Source organism: Lacerta agilis, chromosome 5 (genome assembly GCF_009819535.1).
Source record: "Lacerta agilis isolate rLacAgi1 chromosome 5, rLacAgi1.pri, whole genome shotgun sequence".
Lineage (NCBI taxonomy): Eukaryota > Metazoa > Chordata > Lepidosauria > Squamata > Lacertidae > Lacerta > Lacerta agilis.
This window is the reverse complement of record NC_046316.1, coordinates 72,372,582-72,397,387: the sequence shown is the minus strand read 5'-3', so window position 1 is coordinate 72,397,387 and position 24,806 is coordinate 72,372,582. Positions and strand designations below refer to the sequence as shown.

The following is a 24,806-nucleotide window of genomic DNA, read 5'->3' as shown; positions in this document are numbered from 1 at the left end:
GGCATTGCACCTGCATCGTTTTAACAACTAACCAATGAGGATGGGAAATGGATGCTGAGTATTTACTGCCCTACATCTCTCTAGGTATCTGCTCCTAATGGACGGGAGTTTTCTGCATGGTTATTCTCCACCCAGAACTCCCAAAGAGAAGGTTCTCTGTGCACGTAGGACAGTGCAGTGTGTTTTTATTTAATTTTTTACAGATTTTTGGACCATGGCATGCTCCAAACCGAAAAGCAGTATTTTTGCTGACCTTGTTGGAAGGCTAATGCTGTTTCTGGGAAGTAAACGAAACAGGCAGTTCTTTGTTGGCAAGAGCAGAGAGAGAGAGAGAGAGAGAGAGAGAGAGAGAAGAGAGACTCCCCTCCCCCTCACAATGTCGTGACTAAGTCAAAAGTGTAATGTGGCTGGGTTTTGCTTCTGCAGACATGTGTTTTTCATCAGACAGCTCTGCATGACACTTGACGCTGGCCAGTTCGTAATGAACTATTCTGGGGGTGGGGTGGAGTACCTTTTCTAAGGGGGCTAACCCACAACTGTACTTAAGACTCTGCCGAGGCCAAAAGAATAAAAACTGCGCCAGCCATTTTAACAAATGCGTCATTGACGTTTTGCACCTGTGCTGATGGGTGTCTCCTCCGCCTGTAGCCTCTGCTTCGTGTATATCCAGCAAATAAATCGCCCTTTTCCACTGCCAAAGGGCCATTCTTGCTAATAGTTGTTAACGCTGCTCTGTGGTAAATTTGTACATTAAACTTAACGAAGAATATAACAAGGGCCTGTGCGAGGCCTAGTTTGAAAGAAAACCACTGGGAAAGTGGTTGAGTTTCCCAGTGGACTGAAGAAAAATTATCTTGCTTCGGTTTACAGTGCAAAATGAAAACACATATGGGTCACAAATCACACGTTAATCCTGGGACTTCGAGGTCGAAGGTTGTCTCGTGTGAAGGTGGTTGTAGCCTTGTGATCTCATTTGCGTGCCGTTACGGATGGGGCTGAATGCCTTTGAATGCCAGTTGCTGGGAACCTCAGGCCCGGAGAGTGCTGTCGTGCTCAGGTTCAGCTTACTTTTCCTTCCTCAACTCCAGTAGGGTTTGAATCCTAAAGCTGGACTTTTTGCAATAAGGAAGGTGATGAGAAAACACACTGGAAAGGGTCCGTACATTGTACAACCCTCCCTGCCAATCAATGGGAACGAATGCCTGATAAATAGCCAATGTTGTCTGACTTCCCCACAAGCTTTGTGTAAGCAAGTCAGAACGAATGCTAAATAAATAGCTTATCTGGAAGTAGCCCAAGTGAGGTCGCTTTCCAGCTGGTGCCAAATGAGATCACTTCCCTGTTTCTTTTACTTGCTCATGAGTCAGGGGGGCCAGGAAGGTCAGAGGCAGTTAATGCTTCTGAAAACCAGTTGCTGGAAGTTACAGGAAGGAAGGTGTTCTTGTGCTTGCGTCTTGCTTGCTGGTTTCCAACCGGCACCTGGTTGGCCACTGTGAGAACAGGATGCTGGACAAGATGGGCCACTGTGACTGGCCTGATCCTGCAGGATCTCCTTACGTTCTTAAAATACACTTTAAACTCATGGGGCTTTTGAGCCCCTGTAAGTCACAAATTGGGTTTAAAGCCATCAGTGCTGCTTCATAACCAGCAAGAAACAAGGGCAAAAAAGGGGGCAGATTTGCTGAATGCACCAGACTTAGAAAAGGCAGCCTTCTTCCCGCAGTATGAATGGTGGGTCCTGCCCTGAGGACGATTTCCACCTCGTAGCCAGCAGAAAGGCAAGGGGAGGACATTGGTAGCCAGCCATCATCTATTAACAATTTGCTGTGCCAGCTGTGGCTCATGGGAGTTGTAGTTCAACATCTGGAGAGCACCGTGTTGGATATCCCTGCAGTACACACATGGTGTCACATAGAGTGTATCTGGGCCATTTCATAATAAGGCATAATAAGGCACACATCTGTGGGTTGTGTGGAAATGTGGCCCTTTTTAAAAAAGAAAGAAAGAAAGCAAAAAGACCGTCCCCTGTTGTAAGGCTGTTCTCACTGCATGAAGGCCTCAACTGCTTTCTGCTCCTTCCAGGTGGAATGATTATCAGAGGGAACACTCTAGGACTGCTGTTCATTATTAGCAGCACTGCTTCAGCCAATTGCTCCTGGGGCAATGTCTGAGCTGCTGCAAAAATAGGATCCCCAGTGGTAAGATAACTCGCGAATGGTTGCTTTCGAGGGGTAATATTTGCATCTCATCTGTCCTTCGAATGTGATCAGGATGGCTCATATCAGATGGTCGATCCAGGTGTGTGGCTTAGCTTAAGAAATTGAATTGCACTGGGTGACTTCAGACCACTCTCATGTCCCACAGCTCTGTTACTGAAACCAGCCAAATACCCCACAATTTAACCTAAATTTTAAAACCACGCCGAATCTTTCACAGTAGGAATGTAGAGAGGGATCTGCAGCTGTTATAACTGATGTCTTTGATGGCTCTGGAAATTGAGAGCCTAAACTTACCTTTTAACATGAGTGGGTGGGGAATAGTAGGATACTTAAGGAATTGCTGACATTACCGAAAAGGAATTGGTATGACATACCGGCAGTTTGTCAAATGCACCATTCGGCTATTCATGCAGCTTGCATGCTGTAATCGCAGATGGGCAGATTTTCACCAACTGCAACCCAAAGTAAACCTTGTAGAGGCTATTTGGAGGGAAAGGCACTCTTTGTTCAGATGGTATAGACAAGTTTCTGAGGGGAAAGTTGGCAAGACTCGAGTCAGCTTGTGTGGATTTTCCTTTTTTTTTGCTTTGCTTCCTTTTCTTCTTTTGTTATTTATGAAAGCCCTATAGATTCCAAGTCACTTCCTCACTCCGAGTTTATTATTGTTTTACCCACTTTGACATGTCAACTGTAAGAGAGATTAAACAGAAGGATTGAAAAGATGTCTAGCTTTCTCCAACACACTTAGTTTACTTGCTGCCTGCTGGTATGGATGTCTGTGTTTCCATTCTCTGCTTGTTCTCCCCAAACCTCCTAACTCTTGCAATCTGTCCTCTGTTCTTTCTGCCTGTTCTGCTTACCGCTACCACCCACCAAGCAAGCCCATCAGCCAAGTGTCTACAAACTCAGTTGCCTGGATTGCTCAGTTGGCTAGAGCTTGGTGCTGATAACACCAAAGTTGCAGGTTCATTCCCCCTATGGGACAGCTGCATATTCCTGCATTGCAGGGGATTGGACGAGATGGTCCTCAAGATCCCTTCCAACTCTGAAATTCTATGATTGCATTTTGCTGAAGACACACACCCCTACCTGCAAGACTGTTGTTTCTTATGTCACGGTTGGATCTAAAAGGCAGCTGAGCATGAAAGGAGAGCATGGAAGGACCTTGAGAGCCAGTGTGGTGTAGTGGTTAAGAGTGGTAGACTCCTAATCTGGGGAACTGGGTTCGTGTCTCCGCTCCTCCACATGCAGCTGCTGGGTGACCTTGGGCTAGTCACACTTCTTTGAAGTCTCTCAGCCCCACTCACCTCACAGAGTGTTTGTTGTGGGGGAGGAAGGGAAAGGAGATTGTTAGCCGCTTTGAGACTCCTTCGGGTAGTGATAAAGCGGGATATCAAATCCAAACTCTTCTTCTCTTCTTCTTCTTCTCCTCAGAAAGAGGGGCATTCCTGAGCTCTGAGACCAAAATATGTTCAGTTTTTTTTTTATTAAACTATTACATTAGGAGTTCTTGAACATTGTGGATTTTTGGCTTGGACATTGTTCATCAGATTTAATTAACCACTTTGGGGGACTTTCAGTTAAAAGACCAAGTCAATTAAGTTTGTGATGATTGTAACACCCTGCTGACAGCTTGTCGATGACTTTTAATACGGCTTTCACAAAGCGTTGGCTTTCAACGTGGTTTGAAGTCGCAGTTCAGTTATGAATCCGAATGGATAGCTCGGGGCAAATCCACTGGCCCTGATCCACCAAGTTAAACCATGAAACTCGCTCCCACAGGAGGCAGCGATGTTCTCACCAACTTGGAGGGCTTTAAAGGACAAATTCATGGCTCATAAGGCTATCAGTGGCTAATTGCCACAACGGCTATGCTCTGCCTCCACTGTCAGATGCAGTGATGTTTCTGAACACCAGCTTCTGGAAACCACGGGAGGGGAACAGTGCTCTTGAGGTCGGGTCCTGTTTGCCAACCCGCTGGCATCTGGGTGAGAACAGGATACTGGGCTAGGTGTGCTATTGGCCTGATCCAGAACAATCTTCTGTTCCTATGTTCATAACAATGCATGGGGAAGTGTCGCTCATACAGTAGTAAGGACCTGTCAGTGTCGTTCCAAAGCTGCAGATTTTAAGACAGCTGCATTGCTTTCCAGCGTGTTTCTGGGCCGAATTCAAAGTGTTAACACTGGTGTTTAAAAGCCTAGATTAGAAGGGGGTTGTATGCTGAAGACATACCTCTTTGCCTTGGCCAGTAATTTATTTTGGACTGTTTTAAAAGCTGTAATTTGGACTGTTTTTAAAGCTGTAGTTATTATTATTATTATTATTATTATTATTATTATTATTATCCAAATAATTTTCTAAACTGTGTTTTCTCCTTAGTAATGAATCACCAGCACCAGCCGCAAATGACAGCCAGTACAACTATATCCCAGCAGAACCACCCTACCCCGAACCCTCAAGCCGCCTTATTGAACATGCCGAATGCCTTGACTTCCCAGCAGCAGCAGCAACAGAAGCTGAGGCTTCAGAGGATCCAGATGGAACGAGAAAGGATTCGCATGCGCCAGGAGGAACTCATGCGTCAGGTATTGCTATGTTTTTAGGCACACCCTGTTAGTGCTGTTGGATCTTTGGAAGATTAAAGAGGTCTGAATTCTGCAGAGTTGGGTGAACACTTGCATTCAAATAACCATGGAGTGACACAGTGAGGGAGCATGCAGACTTCTTCCTAGCTCCTCCAAATGGCGTATGAATAGACTCAGAGGAAGGGAGGGGGCAGGATGTATATGGGGCACTAATATTCCCATGTGCTTTGCTCCTATTGGTGGCTAGTGCCCATATGACCATCACATGGAGAGCCTCCCTATGACAAAGGCTACAAATGCTCCCAAGGGCTAGTTCTTAAGTCTGTTTCAGCAGTTTGCGGCCAGCTGTGAGACTGATGTCATTTCGCATTTACAGGTATCTTAGACTTAATGTCGTTAGCAATTATACACTGCCAGGAGACTTTCCTCATCATGTACGTGTTGCACAATTTTGGACTTCACTTATGATATAAGATTTGGCTTTTATAATGCCTTACATCTAGTGCTTCCTTTACATGGCTTTAAGGAATTATCATCATCATCATCATCATTATCTAAACTTGTATATAGCCCTATACCCACAGGTCTCAGGGCAGTTCACAAGATAAAATCACAATGTAAAAACACAAAATACACAATGAAAGGAAGAAAGCATTCCGAAGAAGAATGCTTTTCACAAACTGGGGAGTATCTCCCTTTAGAAGATACTGTGTTTTGCCCCAAATATTAATCAGTTTCCCTAGATAACACAATTAACCACTTACTCCAAGGAGCAATGTGGGTAGGAATTAAATATAGTCCAGTTTTATTAAGGCAATTTCAGCATTCAGTGAAAGTTTTCTGTGTACTTTTTTCAGTGCTTTATTTTCCTGCAGTTGCACAGGTCCATTCGTAAGAATGAACGGATGCCAACTGTAAATATACACAGTATTAGATAAGCTTGTTAGTTTCAGTTTTTAGCTTTGCTTACTAAATACAAGCAAAATAATAAACGTAAGAATTTAGATCGCTCTCTAGGGCGAGGGTGAAGAACTACAGCTTCCAACAGCCCCAGCTAGCATGTCCAATGCCTAACGATGATTGCAGTTGCAGTTCAGTAATGTCTGGAGGGCCAAGCCAAATTATGGTAATTTGCATAGGCAAAACATTCTGGGGGAAAACTCCGATTCATTTTTTTAAAAAATTGAAAACTCACATTGCTCCCTGCCCTAACAGCATACGCAGTTAAGCAAAGTTGCAAACACATCACACCAATTCCCCATGGTGATCTGTCTACACCAGGCATAGGGAACCTTCGGCTCTCCAGATGTTTCGGACTACAATTCCCATCATCCCTGACCACTGGTCCTGTTAGCTAGGGATCATGGGAGTTGTAGGCCAAAACATCTGGAGAGCCGAAGGTTCCCTATGCCTGGTCTACACTGAAAAAAAAACAGCTTAGGTTGCTATTCTGCGCTCATTTTCTTAGGAGCTCATCCTAATGAACTTGACAGGGTTTATTTCCGGGTAAATATGCATAGGACTGGGATGCAAAAGATCTAGAATGGGGGTGGGACTGGAATTCTCCTGCCTACAGTGTCCTTTTGCCTTTGGGATTTGTGCCTTAACCCCGTTTGGCTATTCCAGGGTAACATTTGTTTATACTGTATTTAGTAAGGCGGCATCACATTTCTTGGCAGCAAACAGAGGTATGGTTTCTATTTGTGCAGTGACACCAGTTGGCATGTCGCTTCTGGCGGGTTATTAACGCTCCGTCAGATGTACCAAGGATGCCACTGACCCTATCAGGGCATATCAAAGCGTGTGCTGCAAAATCCCCTCCCCCCCTTCCCCACACAGCCCCATCTTTTTTTGCTTTTAAAATAACTAGCCAAAGATATATGTAGCTGTTTAGGTCAAATCTCCCTCATCGGAAAGCTGTGTCCATTCAAAGGCCAATAATAGTAAAATTAAATATAAAAACGGGTTCCATTTTATCTTAATTGACATGAATGCAAGCTGGCAGCGTTAGGTTCTTCTGTAGGTAATTATCCTTTCTCAGTCTTGTTGTTGTTGTTGAGAAGTTAAGTGTCCCTGATCAGTTTACACTGAGCCTCTCTTACATTTTGATATAAACGTCTTCTTTGTTTATGAAATGATGCACAAGATGGCAAAAAGAATGCCGGGCATAGTCTCCGACCAGGTACCCTTAATATCAGCGTTTGAAATTTTCCAGTTGCCAGTCGCATTTTGCACCTGGCTTCTGGCCACTTGCGACCAAATGAAGATGCCTGGGCACCAGGATGGCGCCTGACGTCTCCGCCATCTAGAGGTGCATGCCTGGGGATCCTTGGATCTTAACTGTTTTCACATGCTAGCAACGCGTCCTGTAGAAGTCTGTCTGCTATATTTTATCTGCACAAACAGAATGAATCTCAGGAACCAAAAAGTCTTGCAGTCGTACCTTGGAAGTCAGACAGAATCTGTTCTGGGAGTCCGTTTGACTTCCAAAATGTTCGGGAACCAAGGTGCGGCTTCCAATTGGCTGCAGGAAGCTACTGCAGCCAATTGGAAGCCACAACGGACGTTCAGGTTCCAAAGAACATTCGCAAACCGGAACAATCACTTCCAGGTTTGCGGCGTTCGGATGCTGAAACGCTTGTCTTGCAAGGCGTTCGAGATCCGAGGTGTTGTTGAAAAATACAATTCAGGAGCCATCAGGCCCCAAAATGGCAAGTAGGTGACTATAACCATGGTTTAAGGAGCATACGGCTTGCCCCAGAGAACACCGGAAACTGTTGTTTACGCCTCCCAGAGCCACAGTTTCCAGTGCACTGAACAAGCTACAGTTCCCAGGATGCTTTGGGGGGAAGCCGTGTGCTTTAAATGCATGGCACGGATGTGACTTTGGAAGCCTTAGATTATTGGCTCGGTAAGACTGCTTCCAGTAACCCAGCGTCGTGTTTCCTTGGCACTCCCTGGTTCAGTCGCTTGATGGATTGAGGCCCCGCTTTCGCACCCTGAAAAGTCCTTAGCTGAGCCATGCAAGGCAAGTCACTTGGTCTTGGGAGGACGGAGCTGTTCGAACCTTACAAGCTCCGCTGTTCCGCAGTTGTGCGTGCTAATTTTAACGAGGAGCAGGTTGTTTTTTTTTTGCCCCCGCCAGCAACTTTAAAAAAAGAAATTGTGGTGCAATCCTTGGCCCGCAGCCTTTAATCAGCAGGAATCTTTATGAACTTCCTGTCTGCAGTCTGGGCGGTGCTGATGGTCGACTCAAGGTAGCAGACCCCACCCAGCTGCCTGAATCCTTTACTGTTGCCTTTTCTTTTCATAGAATTGTAGAATTATGCAACCCATTTAAGGGGAGGGAAAATGATGTGGGGGGGGGGTGTTGCTGGCTGCCAGGCGACTGAAAGGAGGTGAAAAGGGTTTGGGTGAAAGGGAGTGGAATTATTTCTCCTCCAGTAACGAGTCCCCAACTTGACAGCAGCTGCTGTTGCCTGGCTATTTTACAGCAGGCTTGCTCTGCAGAAATTTCCAACTCCGCAGCTGCCCTGCCTGGAGAGATACGCCCAGCAGCTCTCTGGAGCTGTCTGTTTAGCTGATGGGGTTTCTCCTTCCCCATATCCCGCTTCAGTTTCAGAAGGCTGGGACAATGTTTGATCACTAATCACTAATTGTTAAACTATGGAATTTGTTTCCACCGAAGTGCAGAGACAGCCCCAAACTTTGGATGGTTTTAAAACAGGATCGCACTATCACAGAGGATAAGGGATGTCTGCTAGCCATAGTGGCTATGGTCTACCTCCCCATCGGAGACAGTATGCCTCGAAATGCCCGCTGCTGGGAGTAACAAGTTGGTAGGGGACTGCTGTGCTCAGGTCTTGTTTGCAGGGTTGCCATAGGCATTTGGTTGGCCACTGTGAGAACATGATGTTGGTACTAGGTGGCCCGCTGACCTCTTTTTATGTGTTCAAGTAGCGTTTCCCAAACTTGGGTCTCCGGCTGTTTTTTTGGACTACAGTTCCCATCATCCCTGACCACTGGTCCTGCTAGCTAAGGGTGATGGGAGTTGTAGTCCAAAAACAAGTTTTGGAAGCCCCGTCAGCTAAAGAGGTTTGGTGAGCTGAGAGAGCTGCCTTAGTTTCATCAGTTAGCACATGATTCATATTTCATATGCACAGTTGTAATTTAATTTGATTTCTGCGCTCCCCCCCCATCTGTTTCGGAAATGAACAGTGTCATCCCATGAACGTCTACCCTGAATTTTAAGACTTCCTTTGTTCCATGGAGTTTACTCCCTAGTAAGTACATTGAGGACAGCAGCCAATATGATCTAAAATGGGCAAACAGGCTTCGAACGGTTTCCTTGATGAAGCTCGCAATGGGAAGAGCACCTGCTTCCTTTGCATGCCAAAGATCCCAGATGTGATTCCCATCTGCTTCAAGCCCTGGAGTGTCCCTGCCAACCAGTGTGGACAATACTGAGCTCGATGGACCAATGGTCTGACTCAGTATAAGGCAGCTTCCTATATTCCTAGATCCTCAACTCACCATGCAGTCCCAAGGCTGGAGTAAATCAGAAGGGCGGCTTAACAACCCATCCAAAACCCAACAGGGTTTCTAATATTGAATGACTTTCCCCCTCCCATTAGGAGCAATGGGAGGGAAATCTGAGGGAGACATTCAGATCAGCTCCTCAGCTGGTATAATTTTTGCCCCAGTTTGGTGGTGGTAATGGTGTTGTTGGACCATAAATATTTTGCATCCTTTGGCTCCAGTCAGTTTCCCAATACTACCCTGACAATCCACATCACCACCGCTTTCATCTGTACAGCTATCGCAGCTCCAATGTCGGCTGGGTCAGAGCATCAAATATTTTTTGTAGTAGCAGGCAAGGGGGGAATCTGATATCCAATCTCTCTTTCTCTGGCATCAAAGATCTGGTTTATCTTAGGGCTCCTGAGACCCTCTCCAGGGACTGTAGGATTGCAGCATAAGAATGGTTTGCATTTAAAGCACATACCCTCCCAAAAAAGAATCATGGGAACTGTAGTTTACTTCATAACAGAGCTGCAGCTCCCAGCACCCCATGCAAACTACACTTTCCAGGATTCTTTGGGATAAGCCATTTGCTATAAATGTGCACTGAATGAGTTTCAAATGTATGGCGCGGGTGTGACTTAGAGTGCTGAACAGAGGAATTTGAGGAATACAAATGCAGGGTGGGGGGAGGGGTGTAATCTGGATTTTTTTGTTTTTGTTTGTTGCCCTCCATCAGATGACTGGGTGGGACGGAAGTACAGTGAGGAGCAGCATGAAACCAGACCCTTCCGCATTCTCAAAGGGGCAATTCAGCGGCTGGCGCATCTGCAGCTATTTCTGCAGGGAAATGTTCCAGGAAATCTGGATGGAGATTTCCAGAATCATTTTGCACGGAGTAAATTATGCCAGGGAAGGGCTGTAGCTCAGGGGTAGAGCATCTTGTCTTGCAAGCAGAAGGTCTCATGTTCAATCCCCGGCATCTCCAGACAGGGTTGGGAAAGAAAACCTGCCTGAAAACTTGGAGAACTGCTGCCAGTCAGTGTAGACAGTACTAAACTAGATGGCCCAGTGGTCTAACTCTATATAAGGCACCTGTTCCTTCTCTCTCTCTCTCTCTCTCTGTGTGTGTGTGTGTGTGTTTAAAGAAAACGTTACAGTGTGTGTGTGTGTGTGTGTGTGTGTGTGTGTGTGTGTAGAGACAGTGAACACTAGAGCATGCTGCAGCCCCTTTAAAGTGTTTACAATGTTTTGGCAGCCTCTACAGAAGCTGCCAAGGGACGCAGGTGGCACTGTGATCTAAACCATGGAGCCTAGGGCTTGCTGATCGGAAGGTCGGCATTTCGAATCCCCACGACGGGGTGAGCTCCCGTTGCTCAGTCCCTCCTCCTGCCCACCTAGCAGTTCGAAAGCACGTCAAAGTGCAAGTAGATAAATAGGTACCGCTCCGGCGGGAAGGTAAACGGCGTTTCCGTGCGCTGCTCTGGTTCACCAGAAGCGGCTTAGTCATGCTGGCCACATGACCCGGAAGCTGTACGCCAGCTCCCTCGGCCAGTAAAGAAAGATGAGTGCTGTGACCCCAGAGTCGTCCACGACTGGACCTAACGGTCAGGGGTTCCTTTACCTTTACAGAAACTGCCGAAGGAGCAGATCTCCGGCTGCTGCTGCGATTGGAGGCATTTGAATGCTGCAGCAACATCACACAGCTGCCTTGATCTCCCCTTTTTGTTTTTTTCCTGACTCCTCTCCCCTTTGCTTTCTGGAAGAAGGAAGGTTGTACTCACGGCACCACCACCAAAGAGAACAGACTGCAACGGCTGCCAAAGGTCATTTAAAAAAAGAAAGAAAGAAAGAAAAGAAGGTGTCAATGATTGAGCATGTCATGATTGGCCTGCAGGAGGGACTCCCTTTGCCAGATGACTTGCTGCTCTCCCAGAAGTGTCATGTCTGGTTCTGTGTGCTCACAGACCTGTCATCGGCTTGGCACTGCCGTAGCAGACCCAAAACACCCCTTTTGCTGCAAAGCAGGAGTGAAGAAGGCTTTTCACATGAGGGACACATTCCCTTCCAGAATAGGAGGTGGGACACATTCCTGCAGTGCAAAAATGGGTAGAGGAATGAACTTGAGTTCTACCTTCTGTACAGTAGGCTAGTTTCTTCTCTCAATCTCTCTTTCTCCTGAATCAGATTTCAGGTGTACAGTCCACAGAGGCAGAGAAACACTCATGAAGGCTTGAGGTTTTCCCATACGTGCTGTAAACTCTCATGTTGACTAGCCCTACCACGAGGCAGAGTGAGGCCTTACATTTAAAGCAGCGTCATACTACCACAACTTCCCCCAAAGAATCCAGGGGTCTCCTAACAACACTCCGCACCCTTAACAAAAGCCACTCTGTGAGTGGGAATTTTGAAGCCTGGTCACTTGAATCCTAGTCTAACACGCTAACTCACCCTTCCCCAACAAGATGCTTTGGACTACAACTCCCACAATCCCTAGCTGTTGCTCAGGCTGATGGGAGTTGAAGTCCAGCGACATAAGGAGGATGCCAGGTTGGGAAAGGATGATCTAACCATAACATTACACTGCAACAGTTGCCTCTTGGGAAGTGGGGAAAAGTTGCAGGCAGTGTACCCATTGACCCAGGAACTTCCATGTGGAAGTGCCTTTATCAATATGTGATTTAAACATGCAAATTAGTGTCCCTCCCCTCCTGCTCCGAAACTAGGTTTTGTCTTTAGGCTTCAAAGCTGCATCGAAGGCCAGACAGAAAAGAGATCCCAGGCTCTAAGCCAGTGTGGGGTACCTTTTGCCGTTTAGATGTTTTTGCTGAACAGCCATGCTTGCAAGGGCTGATGGGAGTTGTAGTCCTGCAACCTCTGGAATGACAAAAGTCTCCCTGTGGCCAGAGTTCTTCGACCTTGACTCCCCAGGTGTTGATGGACTCAGACCCCCACCAACACCAGCCAGCATAGCCAATGGATGATGAAAGGTAGTTCGACAACATCTGGAGGCAGAAGATTGAAGGATGCTACTATAGGCAAGGCTTTCGGCCTAGTTCAAGAGTGCCACAAAGCTTCCACCGCTTGTATTACAGAAGGTAATGCTCGTGCTTTATAGCCACGGGGTGGGCAACCTGTGGCCCATGACCTAATTCCATGTGGGGGGTTGAGGAGGGGGTAAAAGGTTGGCAGAGAGTGAGATGGGGGGGTGCCCAGCCCTATTTTCTCCCCTGGCCCCACCCATCTCTGGCATGTGCCCACCCCTTGAAACATCACTGCCTGAGAGAATGCGGCCACTGGCAGGGAAAAAGGTTTCCCACCCTTACTTTAAATGGGGAGCACATAATAAGGAAGTCTGCCAGCTGAAATTTAGGTGGCAGCCTTTGAACATCATTGTGTGAAGCAGCCCCAGGCAAGCAGACTAACTAGCCTTGCCAGAGACGGAAGCCAGTAACCCAGCCTTACACCACATTCCACATGTTCAGTTGCAAATTATTTGTGTGTTCTCCAATTTTGCAAATCTGCGCAGCTGAGGCAACAGCCTTGCTCATAGATCCTAGGCCGCTGCTTCTCCTAAGATCTCCTGAGAAGAGCAAAGGAAGGGAAAGTCAATGTATGTGTTGTGGGTGGGTGGGTGGGTGGGAGAGAAGCAAAATAAAAGAAAGGGTAAGGTGTAGGGAAATCCTGGAGCTAATTGGAAGTATGCAAGGTCCAGTACTGAAACAAATCAAGGTAATATTGAAGAACACAGGAAGCTGCCTTAAGTCTCCATTTTTATGTGTGAGATTTCCATAGGCAGGTTGTATACAGCTAGCAACCGTCGTGCGCACGAATGTTTGGAAAAGGGAACATAAATCCCAGCTATTTTTCCTGGTTCCACCTTCCCTGCCACCTGACTGCAAGTTTCCTCTGCTTGATCCATACTACAATCAAATCCAGTGACTGGGGGCAAAATGAGGTTGAGAGATCTGTGATCAGGTCTCACAATATCTTTTTAACAGCCAAAAAGTGAGAGGGCTGTGTGATCTCTGGTTTTCAACATGGTGATATATCATCAGCCAAACATTGTGATATACCGCTATATCACGATGTCCGAAATAAGGATGGAACTATGTAGAAGCGTTGAATGGCTTCACAGTTTCCCCCCGTATCGTGATTTTTGCCAGTCCCTGCTCTTGTGATTTGCTGCCCACTGCAAGGAGACAGGGGAGAACTGAGCTGGTAGAGGTAGGTAGCCGTGTTGGTCTGCCATAGTCAAAACAAAATAAAAAATAAAAAAAATTCTTTCCAGCAGCACCTTAGAGACCAACTAAGTTTGTTTTTGGTGTGAGCTTTCATGTGCATTCAAGAACAAACCTAGTTGGTCTCTAAGCTGCTACTGGAAGGAATTTTTTATTTTTTATTGTGTTTTGAGCTGGTAGAGTTATTGGGGGCTGCAGGAAGTGAGAAGCATTGGCTGGCTTCACGGTTCCCCCCACATTGCAATTTTTGCATAGCACACACACACACAAACATATCATGATTCACAATATATTGCCAGGTCAAAAAATATGAAACCGATATGATACGGACTTCAAACCGGTTTGGATGATATATCGCCTAGCCCCCTTCAATTAAAACACAAGCACTTACTGACATACATTAAGTGATTTTGGTGAAACCATGAAAACAACAGGTTTCTCTGAAGTCTCAAAGGCACAGTTGTTTGAATTTAGCAATCCGAGAGGAGGGTGCCAGATGTACCACGTCAGCATCCCAAACTAGGTTTGGTTCCCATTTGCATCCCATAAGCAGCGTCATTAGATTTCCAAGGTGAGAAGTAATTAAATCTGCTCAGCTGGACAACAGGAAATAGCCAGTGATATTATATTTCATATACATACTGTGATACTTACTGCCACTTCATTAGGTGTAGTACACACAGCAGGTTTGAGCAAATGTGAGCCGTCTGATATTCCTTTCTACTGGGAGAAAACAAGGGAGAAGCGGCTTTTAATTGTTTGATACTTACCTTGTCCTTAAGTGGCAAAGAGCTTGAATGTAAAGGTACAGAGACACATGCAAAACCACCCCCCCACCCCCGCCCAATGGCAGGTTTTGTGTTATTTCATGACTGTTGCTGTTGTTAATCAACGGGTGCAAGCATAAGATTAAATATGGAGTGAAGCAATAACAAATACTGTATTCATTAGCCCGCATTCTCATCATACATTCACAGGGAACTCTGGGAATTGTTGCCCTGTGAGAAATTCCCTGTGGATTATGCCCACAGACAAACTTGCAGACCTGTAAACTTAGAATTGCAATGTGCTATATTTTTAAACTTTTCATTTTTTTTTTTTTGCTACAATCTGTATTTGGATCAGTATGCAATCAGTTGTTTGGACGACTCTCAAGAGAAATAGGGATTCTCTGCGCTTTCCTATTAATAGAAGTTCCTTTTATTATTATTAATAGAAGTATTCCTTAGGGAATAAAAGTACAAATGGGAACACTCCCTATGTCATCATCTTTCCCTCCACTTGGTGTCACTGTCAGACTACAAAAAGCAACAACAACACAGACATTCCTGGCATTCTCTCATGTACTTTCTGTATAGAAGTTTTGCACCCTTACTTCCTCTTTAGTTAGTTATTATATTCCGAATAAAGGAAAGGAAACAAGGTGTGCTGCTGCACATTAACTGTAGGTCATCCTGGCACAAATTATACCCACTTGCTAGTTCCTGCATATGAGCGGCAAACTTCTAAACTGATCCATGTATTGAATCAAATGATGCACGCATGCTGTCTTAACTTTCGTATCATGGGCTTCCTGCATTGTCTTACATCACTGCAAATCAGAAGTCGCCCCAGGAAATAATGATGCACCTACTGAGATCAGCATGTGGACATTTTTGAATTGCTTCTTTGGGACTGCCTGTTGAGAAGCTTATGTCTGTAATAGTGAAATTCTGTAATGTAATGAATCACCTCTTTCCCCAACCCCCCTGCCTTCCTTTTCTAGCCTGTGAAATAATGGAGGATATTTGTTTCCAGCAAAAGGGGCCAGGGTTTGGAAAAAGAAACTGGGCAGATCCAGCAATCCTAACCTCATTTTGTTGTTGCATGTTTGCTTGTTGTTATTAATTTGATTTATTACCCACCTTTTGCCATACTGTCCCAGGGCAGCTCACAACAATTTAAAATGCAACATTAAACACAGTTTACCTGTGTGTAAGGCCCATTGAATTCAGTGGGCCCATTAAATTCAGTTAGGATCGCCGCTTAAAATATTTGCAGCACCTTGTAACATTTGTGATCTGCAGGCCGTTAGTAAGTCACGGCAATTTTGTGTCTATGCATGTGTATGCCTTGTACACTTGAGTGGCAGTTCCCAAACTCCCCCTGTCCCCACGGATCACTTGGAACATTTCTAATGGACCGCTTACTGATTGATTTTTTTGCCTGTTGCAGCAATTGCAAGGTGCAGTGCTAGATCCTGTATGATTTTAAATGGTGCTTTTGCAGACAATGCCGCTGAACACCTGAAAGAAGTTTGTGGACCACTGGTGATCCACAGACCACCTGTGCTAGAGCTAAGGTGCCTTGGTTCCTTACTTAGACATTTTATCATCCAAAGGTTGGAGATGTGGGGCAAGCCGAACCCTACAGAATTCTACGGCACATGTGTGTCTGCCAGCAGTTTTTATTTTTATTTTGTTTAAAGACACGCACAAAATACCTCCCCAAAGTAAACCAGGCTGCAGGAAATAGGCACCATCCCTGGTTAATAGGGATGGATAGGGCATATGTGGGATTTGTACCTCTAGAAACCTGTTTTCCAGGCCCCCCCCCCCCCCAGCTCCAGCACTGACAGTTATGTATTCATTTTCTACTTTAGGAAGCTGATTTGTACAGACAACTTCCCATGGAGTCTGAGAACATGGCTCCAGTTCAGACTGCTGTGAGCACACCTCCTAACATGACACAAGACATGAGGTCTATTACAAATAATGGTTCGGATCCCTTCCTGAACAGGCAAGTACACTGTTTGCTCACAAACATTTTTTTATATTCTGCAGCGTAGGCCGCATTTGAAATTCTCATACCTGCTAAGGCGTGTGATTTCTAAGCAAAGGCATTTAGCTTTTCGGGTTGTAGACCGAGACAGAAGCCACCAGCCTTGCTTGTAAGATGCAAACGCTTTAATAAAGCAGGTGTTTGATCCTTCTGATCCAGTTCCCACATCACATTAAGCCATAGTTAAAAACAAACCATGGTTTAATGTGACGGTGCAGTGTGCTCGTGCTCAGTGCTGTAAAGTTCTTGCTCTGATCCTTCCCCGCTCCTGTTGTAGCCACACCACTGAGAAGCAAGCCAGAGTCTGGCTTATCATGACATTCAAACCTGGGCTAGTGGTCTGTTCTTCTCCAAACAAATCACAAGCAGTAGCTAAGGTTTGTTCTTGGCTTAGTACTTAAGGTTTGTTTGGAAATATACAAACCATGAGCTGCCGTTTTGGCATCACAACATGCTAGGCTGACATTTTCCCCAGCAGCAAGGGAGGAGTGGAGCGGGATCTTTTCAGCAGTGTCTACAAACATGCTGCACCTTCACAATAAACCATAGTTTAGTTTTAACTATGGTTTAATGCTACATACAAACCAGGCCTCTGTGACCAATTTTGATCTTACTGTGTATGACTTGCACCTTATAAATGTATATCAGCCAGAAACTGGCCAACGATCCTTGCGATTTGGCAACATTCCCATGTGACAGGACAGGACTGGCATCCGTTCTGAGGACAACTTTGGTGTAACTGGGGAGCATGTACACCGTATTAGGAACCTTGGCTGGTCCTAATAAGCTTGCTGGGAACTTTGCTTTAGCAGACCAACATGGCTGCTTTTCAACAGTTGGCATCATTTTGTATTTGTGGAGGTGTGATTCCCTAGCATGGAGATCATTGCTATTGACTCCCAGTTAAAGTAGTGGGTGTGGCATTCCCCCCCCCCCCCAAAAAAAGCCAAGAGAATGGCTGGGAAATGATTTGGTTACTTCCAAATCACCATGTACTTCTGCTTCCAATGCCTACTTATTCTGTGCATAAGCTTTCTCCCAAGAATCTGGCTATTGATGAATTTGGAATTCTTGGCAAAGAGTGCGGGGGGGGGGGGCAGATGGGAAGGAGCGACCCTGGCCAATGCAATTGGGACAGTGCAGCTATGGAGAGTGAGCTGTGCAGTGCACAGAATATATGAATATATGAAGCTTCCTTCTGCCAGGTCAGAATATATGTCCATCTGGCCCAGAATGGCCTACTCCAGAGATGGGGATCTCCTGTGGCATTGTTGGGCTGCAGCTCCCATCATCCCTGACCTTTGACAGTGCTGGCAAAGGCTGATGCAAAGAACTGAGTTATGATCCTTCTTCTTAACTCATACTTAGCTCCGTTTGGCTTCTGAGCTCTCGCCATGTTCTGCCCACCTGCCTAAACTACTGGGGTTAGAAGGTTTGCTTTTATTGCCATATTCTGCGCTGGGTAACAGGTTTTAGGCTGGTGAGCTGGAACCCACAAACAAATGGGAGTACATCCAGGCCTATCTAGGGCATTCAGGCCTAGCTGCAGGAACGGCTGTCCTTCCCTAAAGCCATTCTGGTGACATATTTCTGATGAGCGCATCCTTGACCGAGGTTTCTTCATGTTTCGATTCATAGTGGGCCATACCATTCCAGGGAGCAGAGCACAGACAGTGGCCTAGGCTTAGGATGTTACAGCATACCAACTACACCGGAAGACTACCTCAGCAATGTAGATGAGATGGACACAGGTAGGAATGAGAAGCATTTTGATTTTTGAAAAAATAGATATACTTCTTAGCAACGCCCTAAGAGATCCACTTGACTGTCAATGTTACTTCTGCATTTGCGTAGAGCACATGTTTTTGTGTGGGCACAAGAAGACACGGGTTCTGGGGTTCAAACTTTCCTATACATTATGGGGGGGGAAGAGGTAAGGAGGCCCTTAATGAAACCCACAAGTGTCCCTCCTTGACTCCCTCCAGTTTTAACCAAACCATAACTCCCTACACCCTTCTAAAACAGAGAGCAAAGGGGCCCATTGCGAAGGTGAAGGAGACCACCCCTATTCTGACCCCACCTGTAATTTGAGCTATGAGTCCTTCCATTAACCCCTTGGCATGGGTGGGGCTGGCACTGGTGACACAGGAGTGCGGAACAGGTACTCTGCACATGATCAGAGGTGCTCTCTTCTCCAGCTGGTCGTTTACATGACAGAACCCAATTCCATGTTCAACAAGAACTTCTGAAACAGATTTGAGGGTTTGCCTCTGGATGGTATTCTCCGGCCTACTAGAAATCAAAAGTTGTGATGGTCTTTTGGAAATGTGATCCCCGATGGGTCTTCACAGATACCGACACAGGGAAACCTCTGTCCCATAACTACATTTGGCGTTTGTGAGAAGTGAAGTGTGGTTTTGCCATCCAAGCACTGATTAGGGTGTGAGCTATATCGTTTTGAAAGTTGAGCCCCACCAAATATTTATTCATTATTATTATTATTATTATTATTATTATTATTATTATTACTTCATTGCAACTCCACCTTTTCTCCAAAGAGCTCAAGGTGACATTACATGGGTTTTCCCCCTCCCCATTTTATCCTCACAACAACCCTGTGAGGTAGGTTGAGCTACATGATTACCCAGTGAGCTTCATGGCTGAGTGGGGATTTGAACAGAGGTCTCCAAGGTCCAACACTGTGACCATTAAGCCACACTAAAGTACCCAGGGAGTCTGGATTGGGAGATGAAAGCTGAGAGAGCAACAAAGTCTATCAGCAGCTTACAGCGGCTTCATTTGGCCCCAAAGGCCAAATAATTTCCTGGTTAAGAAGCCCCCACCTCACTGATTCCTTCTCTTCTTTTGCAGGAGATAATGTAGCACAGACTCCCCTGAATATCAACCCACCACAGACCCGTTTCCCCGACTTCCTTGACTGTCTTCCAGGAACAAACGTTGACCTTGGGACATTGGAATCTGAAGACCTGATTCCCATCCTCAGCGATGTAGAATCGGTCCTCAACAAAAACGAGCCCTTTCTCACCTGGCTGTAACTGATAATGCAACATTGTTTTTTTCCTCCTAGCAAAAGAAAAGAAAAAGGGCAGAGCATCCTCAAGCCTCTCAGTTAGCCATCCTTGGTGCCTTACCGACGTCTGCGAGACCCTTTTACATCAGTGAATCTCGGTCTAGATTTCACTGACTGTAACTTAAGTATGATATAGTAGAACTGCTTATATACGCATCTATAACCTTTCCTCTTTAGTAACATAGAAATGTTTTGAGGACATGAGCGGTTCTCTTTTGTCTTTTGGTGCATAACTGAACTTAACAGCCATCAGTTACACGCAACAAGTTTAGCAAATAGTGAGAAAATAAAATAAATCTGACCAGAAGAAGCTTTAGATTGTAAGAAGGCAGCTTAGTTCCAAAAATCCTGCACGTGATCAAGTTGAGTGCAGTTCTGCAGCTGTATTTATGACAATAGTACCAAATGCTTCTCATCTATATAACTTGAGCTTTAAAAATCATTGCATTTTTAAAAGTGAACTTGTGCTGTATGGAAAACAGATTTTTTTTTTAAAAAAAATCCAAATCAGCCACAAGGCTCCAGATCCAGATTTTTTGCAAATATACAAACAGTACTATTTGCATTTCCTCCCCACCTCACCCCCACAATATATTATTGTAGGTGAAATGTTTTAATTACAATTTTTTTTACACTACTACAATATTGTAAAATAGACCAGTTTTACACTACTACAATATTGTAAAATAGACCAGTTTGGTACTAATTGCTGCCATTTTATATATACACACGCACAGACACACACACACATATATATATAAAACACTAAAAATCTGATTATGTGTTTCCCCCCCCCCCCAAGAAGTACACTTTATATGTAGCTGCTTAATATTCACTACAGTTCTAAAACAGAACATGGTTGAGTTTTCTTGCAGCTTTTAGTCTACACAAAGCGGACACTCAACAGAACACCTCCCCCCCCCTCCAAAATTCAGGATAAAAATACGGCACAAGTTTGACGCTTCTGAATGCAGTAAGAATTAATTTTGTAAAGCCTCATTATCTTCTCTTTATTTTTAGTAATTATTTTGTCGTTGAAATTTTTAAAAAGCTAGAAACAGGAGTCTCACGTTATCATATAGAGCGATAAGCCAGCATCTATTTGTCAGCCTGGCAAAGTTGCTACCCAATTGCATTTTTTTATTTTTGACATAATGGGACACAAGGCACTATACATGTTGTACTCCATACCTATAATATTCATATATAGGGTTGCTTTATTAAAAACAGCTTGATATGTGGGACTGAGAATGCATCAAGGATTTCAATCTCCTCTTCCCCTGAAATGCAAATGATGTCCTGAGATCCTTAAGTATTTTTAACTGATATTATTTATAATTATGAATTTTAAGCTTTTTTATATTGAAAAAAAAACCATCTTTTATAGAAGGCATTATAATTTGTGCAAGCCTCTTAATACACAATATGCAGGGCAAGCAAGAGGCGTAGCACTTTGCTGTGCATTAGTTTTAAGAGTAAAGAAACCATTGCTATAGCATACTAACCTTTGTCAACGTGCTGGCTGGGGCCAATGGGAATTCTAGTCTAAAACACCTGGTGGGCACCGGCTTGGCGAAGGGATGCTATAGCACATTGTTGGACATTGGATGGGTCCCCTCCGCCCACCCCTCTCTTTGGTCTAGTTGAAGAAAAAAGGCAGGTGAAATGGGTGGGGAGGTTGAAGTCGTCAGAATTTGGGCTTGGAAGGAGAATGGTTGTAGCGGGAAATAGCAGTGCTGGAGGGTTTAGAAGTGCAGATCGGGGAAATTGACTATATGTGGAACCACCACTGATTGAATCAATACCTGTGAATACTTACCTTATGGGAGAATTGTTGCTTGAAGGTAGCTGATCTGACAGCACCAGGTTTGTTAGGATTTATTATTATTATTATTATTATGAATATTTTAAGATGTGGATGATGAAGATAAAAAGCAACAAAGTTCATTATTTGACTCATAGAACCAGGGTGGGTGAGAAGAAAGGTAGAAAGGTAGGCATTTGTGAGTTTTGTTCATTTTAGCACATCATTGCACCCACAGAGTATATTTTCAGTTAATGGGCATTCCCTGTGCCCTTCTTTTAAATGTCTTTCCTCTCCTTGGCTGGCTTACCATATATAGTTCGTTATTAACAAAGTAGAAAGCACATCTTCAAACAGTGACCCTGGGTTTTCCTATTATTTATAGATATCGGCCATAAAATGCAAATCAGGCAGTCCTAAGGTGTTTATTCTCTTAGTATTTTGGTGGAGGGGCTTTGCCCCCTGAAAATGCTCAGAAAGCAGACAATATCCAGGGCCAGCTCCAAATCTAATGTAAATCATTGTTCTCCAGTTAGGGGCTTTGTGCTCACTTACAAGGTGTGAAAACAACTCCATGGTTCCCTGCTGCATCCAAGATAAGATCTGGCCATACTTGGACAATCATATCTGAGATATGAGGCTTGAATGAAGAGGGGCTGGCTTATCCCTGCGGGTGGGGATGGGGATCTGACCACACAAGTTTGGACTTGAAAAACCAGCTCCAAATTTTCATTGGCCATAGGAAAAGGGGAAAGGACTTCACATGCCAGTTTGTACATCCAAAATACCCACCGACGATTCGTTTCAGGTAGTACAAGCTATGGAAATCCCCTTCGCTCATTTCCCAGAAAGTGGTCACATCTATATAAAGCAGGGGTCAGGTTAGAGAAGGAACTTGGTGGCAGAGGAGGTGCTCAAGAAATTCTGGGTCAGATGTTGCAACAGCAAGGATAATTAATGTATTGCTTTGGGCCAAGGACACCATCCCAAAGATTATAAGGGAGACAAAATTCAGGACAAGTGGTGCCATTTCTAGAACCTCATTTAGAAGCAGCATGTCCTGTGTGTGAACCACATGGTATGCACTGAGGTCTTTCCCATTCATTTCTGTGGAAGGGACATCTCCATGCCTGCATCCCTTTGACCCAACAGAGCAAACTCCTCCATAGAAGTCAATGGGGATGTTCATTTTATTATTGGAGCACCTCCAGATCTTTGGATGGAGGGCTGTGAACATGAGAAAACCTGGGAGAAAGTAATTATGCTGTTCTTTGCTCCACTTCCCTCTTGTCTGAAGCAGCTTAAAGTGAAGAGGGGCGCATTTTGATTAGGAAGGTATGCTTGGTTTAAGTTTGCAGTTCTAAGCACACTTACCTGGAAGCAAGTGGAACTTACTTACTTCCCAGTAGACACGCTTAGGATTGTAGAATAAGGAGTATCTCCACTGGAGAGTTTAGAGCAACCTCCTCCATCCTCAAGGCTGCCAGATGTTTGCTCCAGTCATCCCGGAGCATCAGCCAGGCTGGCTGAGGCTGATGGGAGCTGGAGTCCTACAATGTCTGGGGGTACCAGTGGGCGGGGGAGTCTCATTCAGAGCTATACTGTGAGAGCTGAGAATCAGGCCTGAGAGGGGGACCTTCTGGGCTTCTGCAACTTCTGGTTTCCTGTAACTGTGATTTAAAAGGCAGTGTGTGTTATGCTATGGTGAAAGCTGCAGTTAAAACATTAACTACTATTGTAAAACAACTGCCAGAAACTTTTTTTCTTTTAAAAAAGTAATGAACCAAATGATAGTGAAGATTTTGAGGGGGTGTTGTTCTAATATTCAGAGAAGTGTGTGTGTGTGTTTTGGGGGTGGGGGAGAGAACGGGCTTTCATTGAAGCCCTCTTTTCAAATACTTTTTTTAAACTTTAAAAAGGCTTGCAAACATGGGCAGAGTTGTTTCTAATGGAATCTATTGTTAATTATTTGACAAAACGTTGACATGTGACTTTTGGTTTGTGAAACCCGATTTTAATTTTTTTACGCTACACTACTTGTATCGACAATGAACGGATATGCGAGTGGCACCGAGTCGATCAGAAATGTCGAGTGACTTCATATGTAAATGCTGATTTATATGCAAATTGTGAGGTGCTGATTATTTGTCACCCAGTTGTGCTATTAAAAGTAGTGGTTTTCAAACGGCGCTGAAGGGAAGCCTAGGGTACCTTGGAAGCCTTTCAGGAGCTCCTCAGTGATACCCTAAGTAATGGTGGATGACCCAGCATGAAAGAGAGAAGACCTGCCACCTTGTGTGTCGAGCCAGTGCAGCGTAGAGGTTAGAGTGTTGGACTAGGACTCGGGAGACCAAGGTTCAAATCCCCACTCAGCCATAAGAACTTAAGAATTGTCCTGCTGGATCAGTCCAGTTGACCATGTAGTCCAGAAAGCTGTTTTCACAGTGGCCAACCAGATGTCCATGGGAAAGCAAAATCTTGAGTGCAACAGTACTCTCCCCTCCAGCGATTTCCAGCAACTGGTATTCAGAGGCATTGTTGCCTCCAGTTGTGGAGGCAGATCATCAGGCTTCGTAGCCACCGATAGCTTTATCCTCCATGAAGTTGCCTAATCTTTTAAAGCCATCCAAGTTGATGGACATCACTGCCTAATGCGGGAGCGAGTTTCATAGTTTTAACTTTCTTTTATCTTTCAACACGCATCTTCGTTGTATGGAAGTTCTAGTGTTAGGAGACAGGGAGAAATACTTTACCCCATCTACTTTCTCCATGCTGTGCACTTCTATCATGTTGCCTCTTACTTGCAAACTAAAAAGTCTCTAATGCTGTAACCTCTCCTGATGGGCTGTTGCTCCATCATCTTGATCGTATCGGCTGCCCTTTTCTGAACTTTTTCCAAGTCCTTTGAACTTTCCCCAACCTTTTTGAGGTGAGGTGACTAGAATGGTATGCCCTATTCCAAATGTGGTTGCACCATAGCTTTGTGTAGCAGCAGCATTATAATGGCAGATTTTATTTCATTTCCTATTGACCTATTGGCATGGAATTTGCTTTCTTCACAGCTGCCACCCTCTGGGTCAACATTTTCATGGAGCTATCCACTATGAATCTGTAGTCCTGCTCCAGTTCAGACCCTATGAGTATATATGTGAAATTAATATGTTTTTGTGCCTTTCCACTTGTTTACATTGAGTTGCATTTGGCATCTTACCACTGAGTGTGGAGTGGTCCTTTTGGAGTTCTTCACAATCCCCCTCCTTTTTTTTGTTTGTTTTAACCACCCTGAACACATACAGTAAATATCATCAGCAAACTAGGACATCTCACTTGCTCACTCCTAACTCTAGATTGTATATGATCTTTGGAGGACCCCACTTCCTACATCCTTCCATATGGAAAACTTGTCAATCTATTCTTTCTCCCTGCTTCATAAGAGCTTAATAATGGCCATCTGGATCAGGTCAGTGGCCCATCTAGTCCAGCATCCTGTTCTCACAGTGGCCAACCAGATGCCTGTGTGAA

General features: G+C 44.8%; 1 protein-coding gene across 1 annotated transcript in view; it reads left to right on the top strand.

Annotated features, from left to right (window-relative positions):
* Positions 1-19,482, top strand: part of WWTR1 (WW domain containing transcription regulator 1) — an 85,644-nt gene extending 66,162 nt beyond the window's left edge. The window contains exons 3-6 of the mRNA XM_033150423.1: positions 4,602-4,807; positions 16,211-16,347; positions 18,028-18,140; positions 19,261-19,482. Coding sequence (XP_033006314.1) covers positions 4,602-4,807; positions 16,211-16,347; positions 18,028-18,140; positions 19,261-19,445 — 641 coding nt within the window. The 3' untranslated portion in view covers positions 19,446-19,482. The remainder of the gene's footprint in view (positions 1-4,601; positions 4,808-16,210; positions 16,348-18,027; positions 18,141-19,260) is intronic.
* The last annotated feature ends 5,324 nt before the right edge of the window (positions 19,483-24,806 follow it).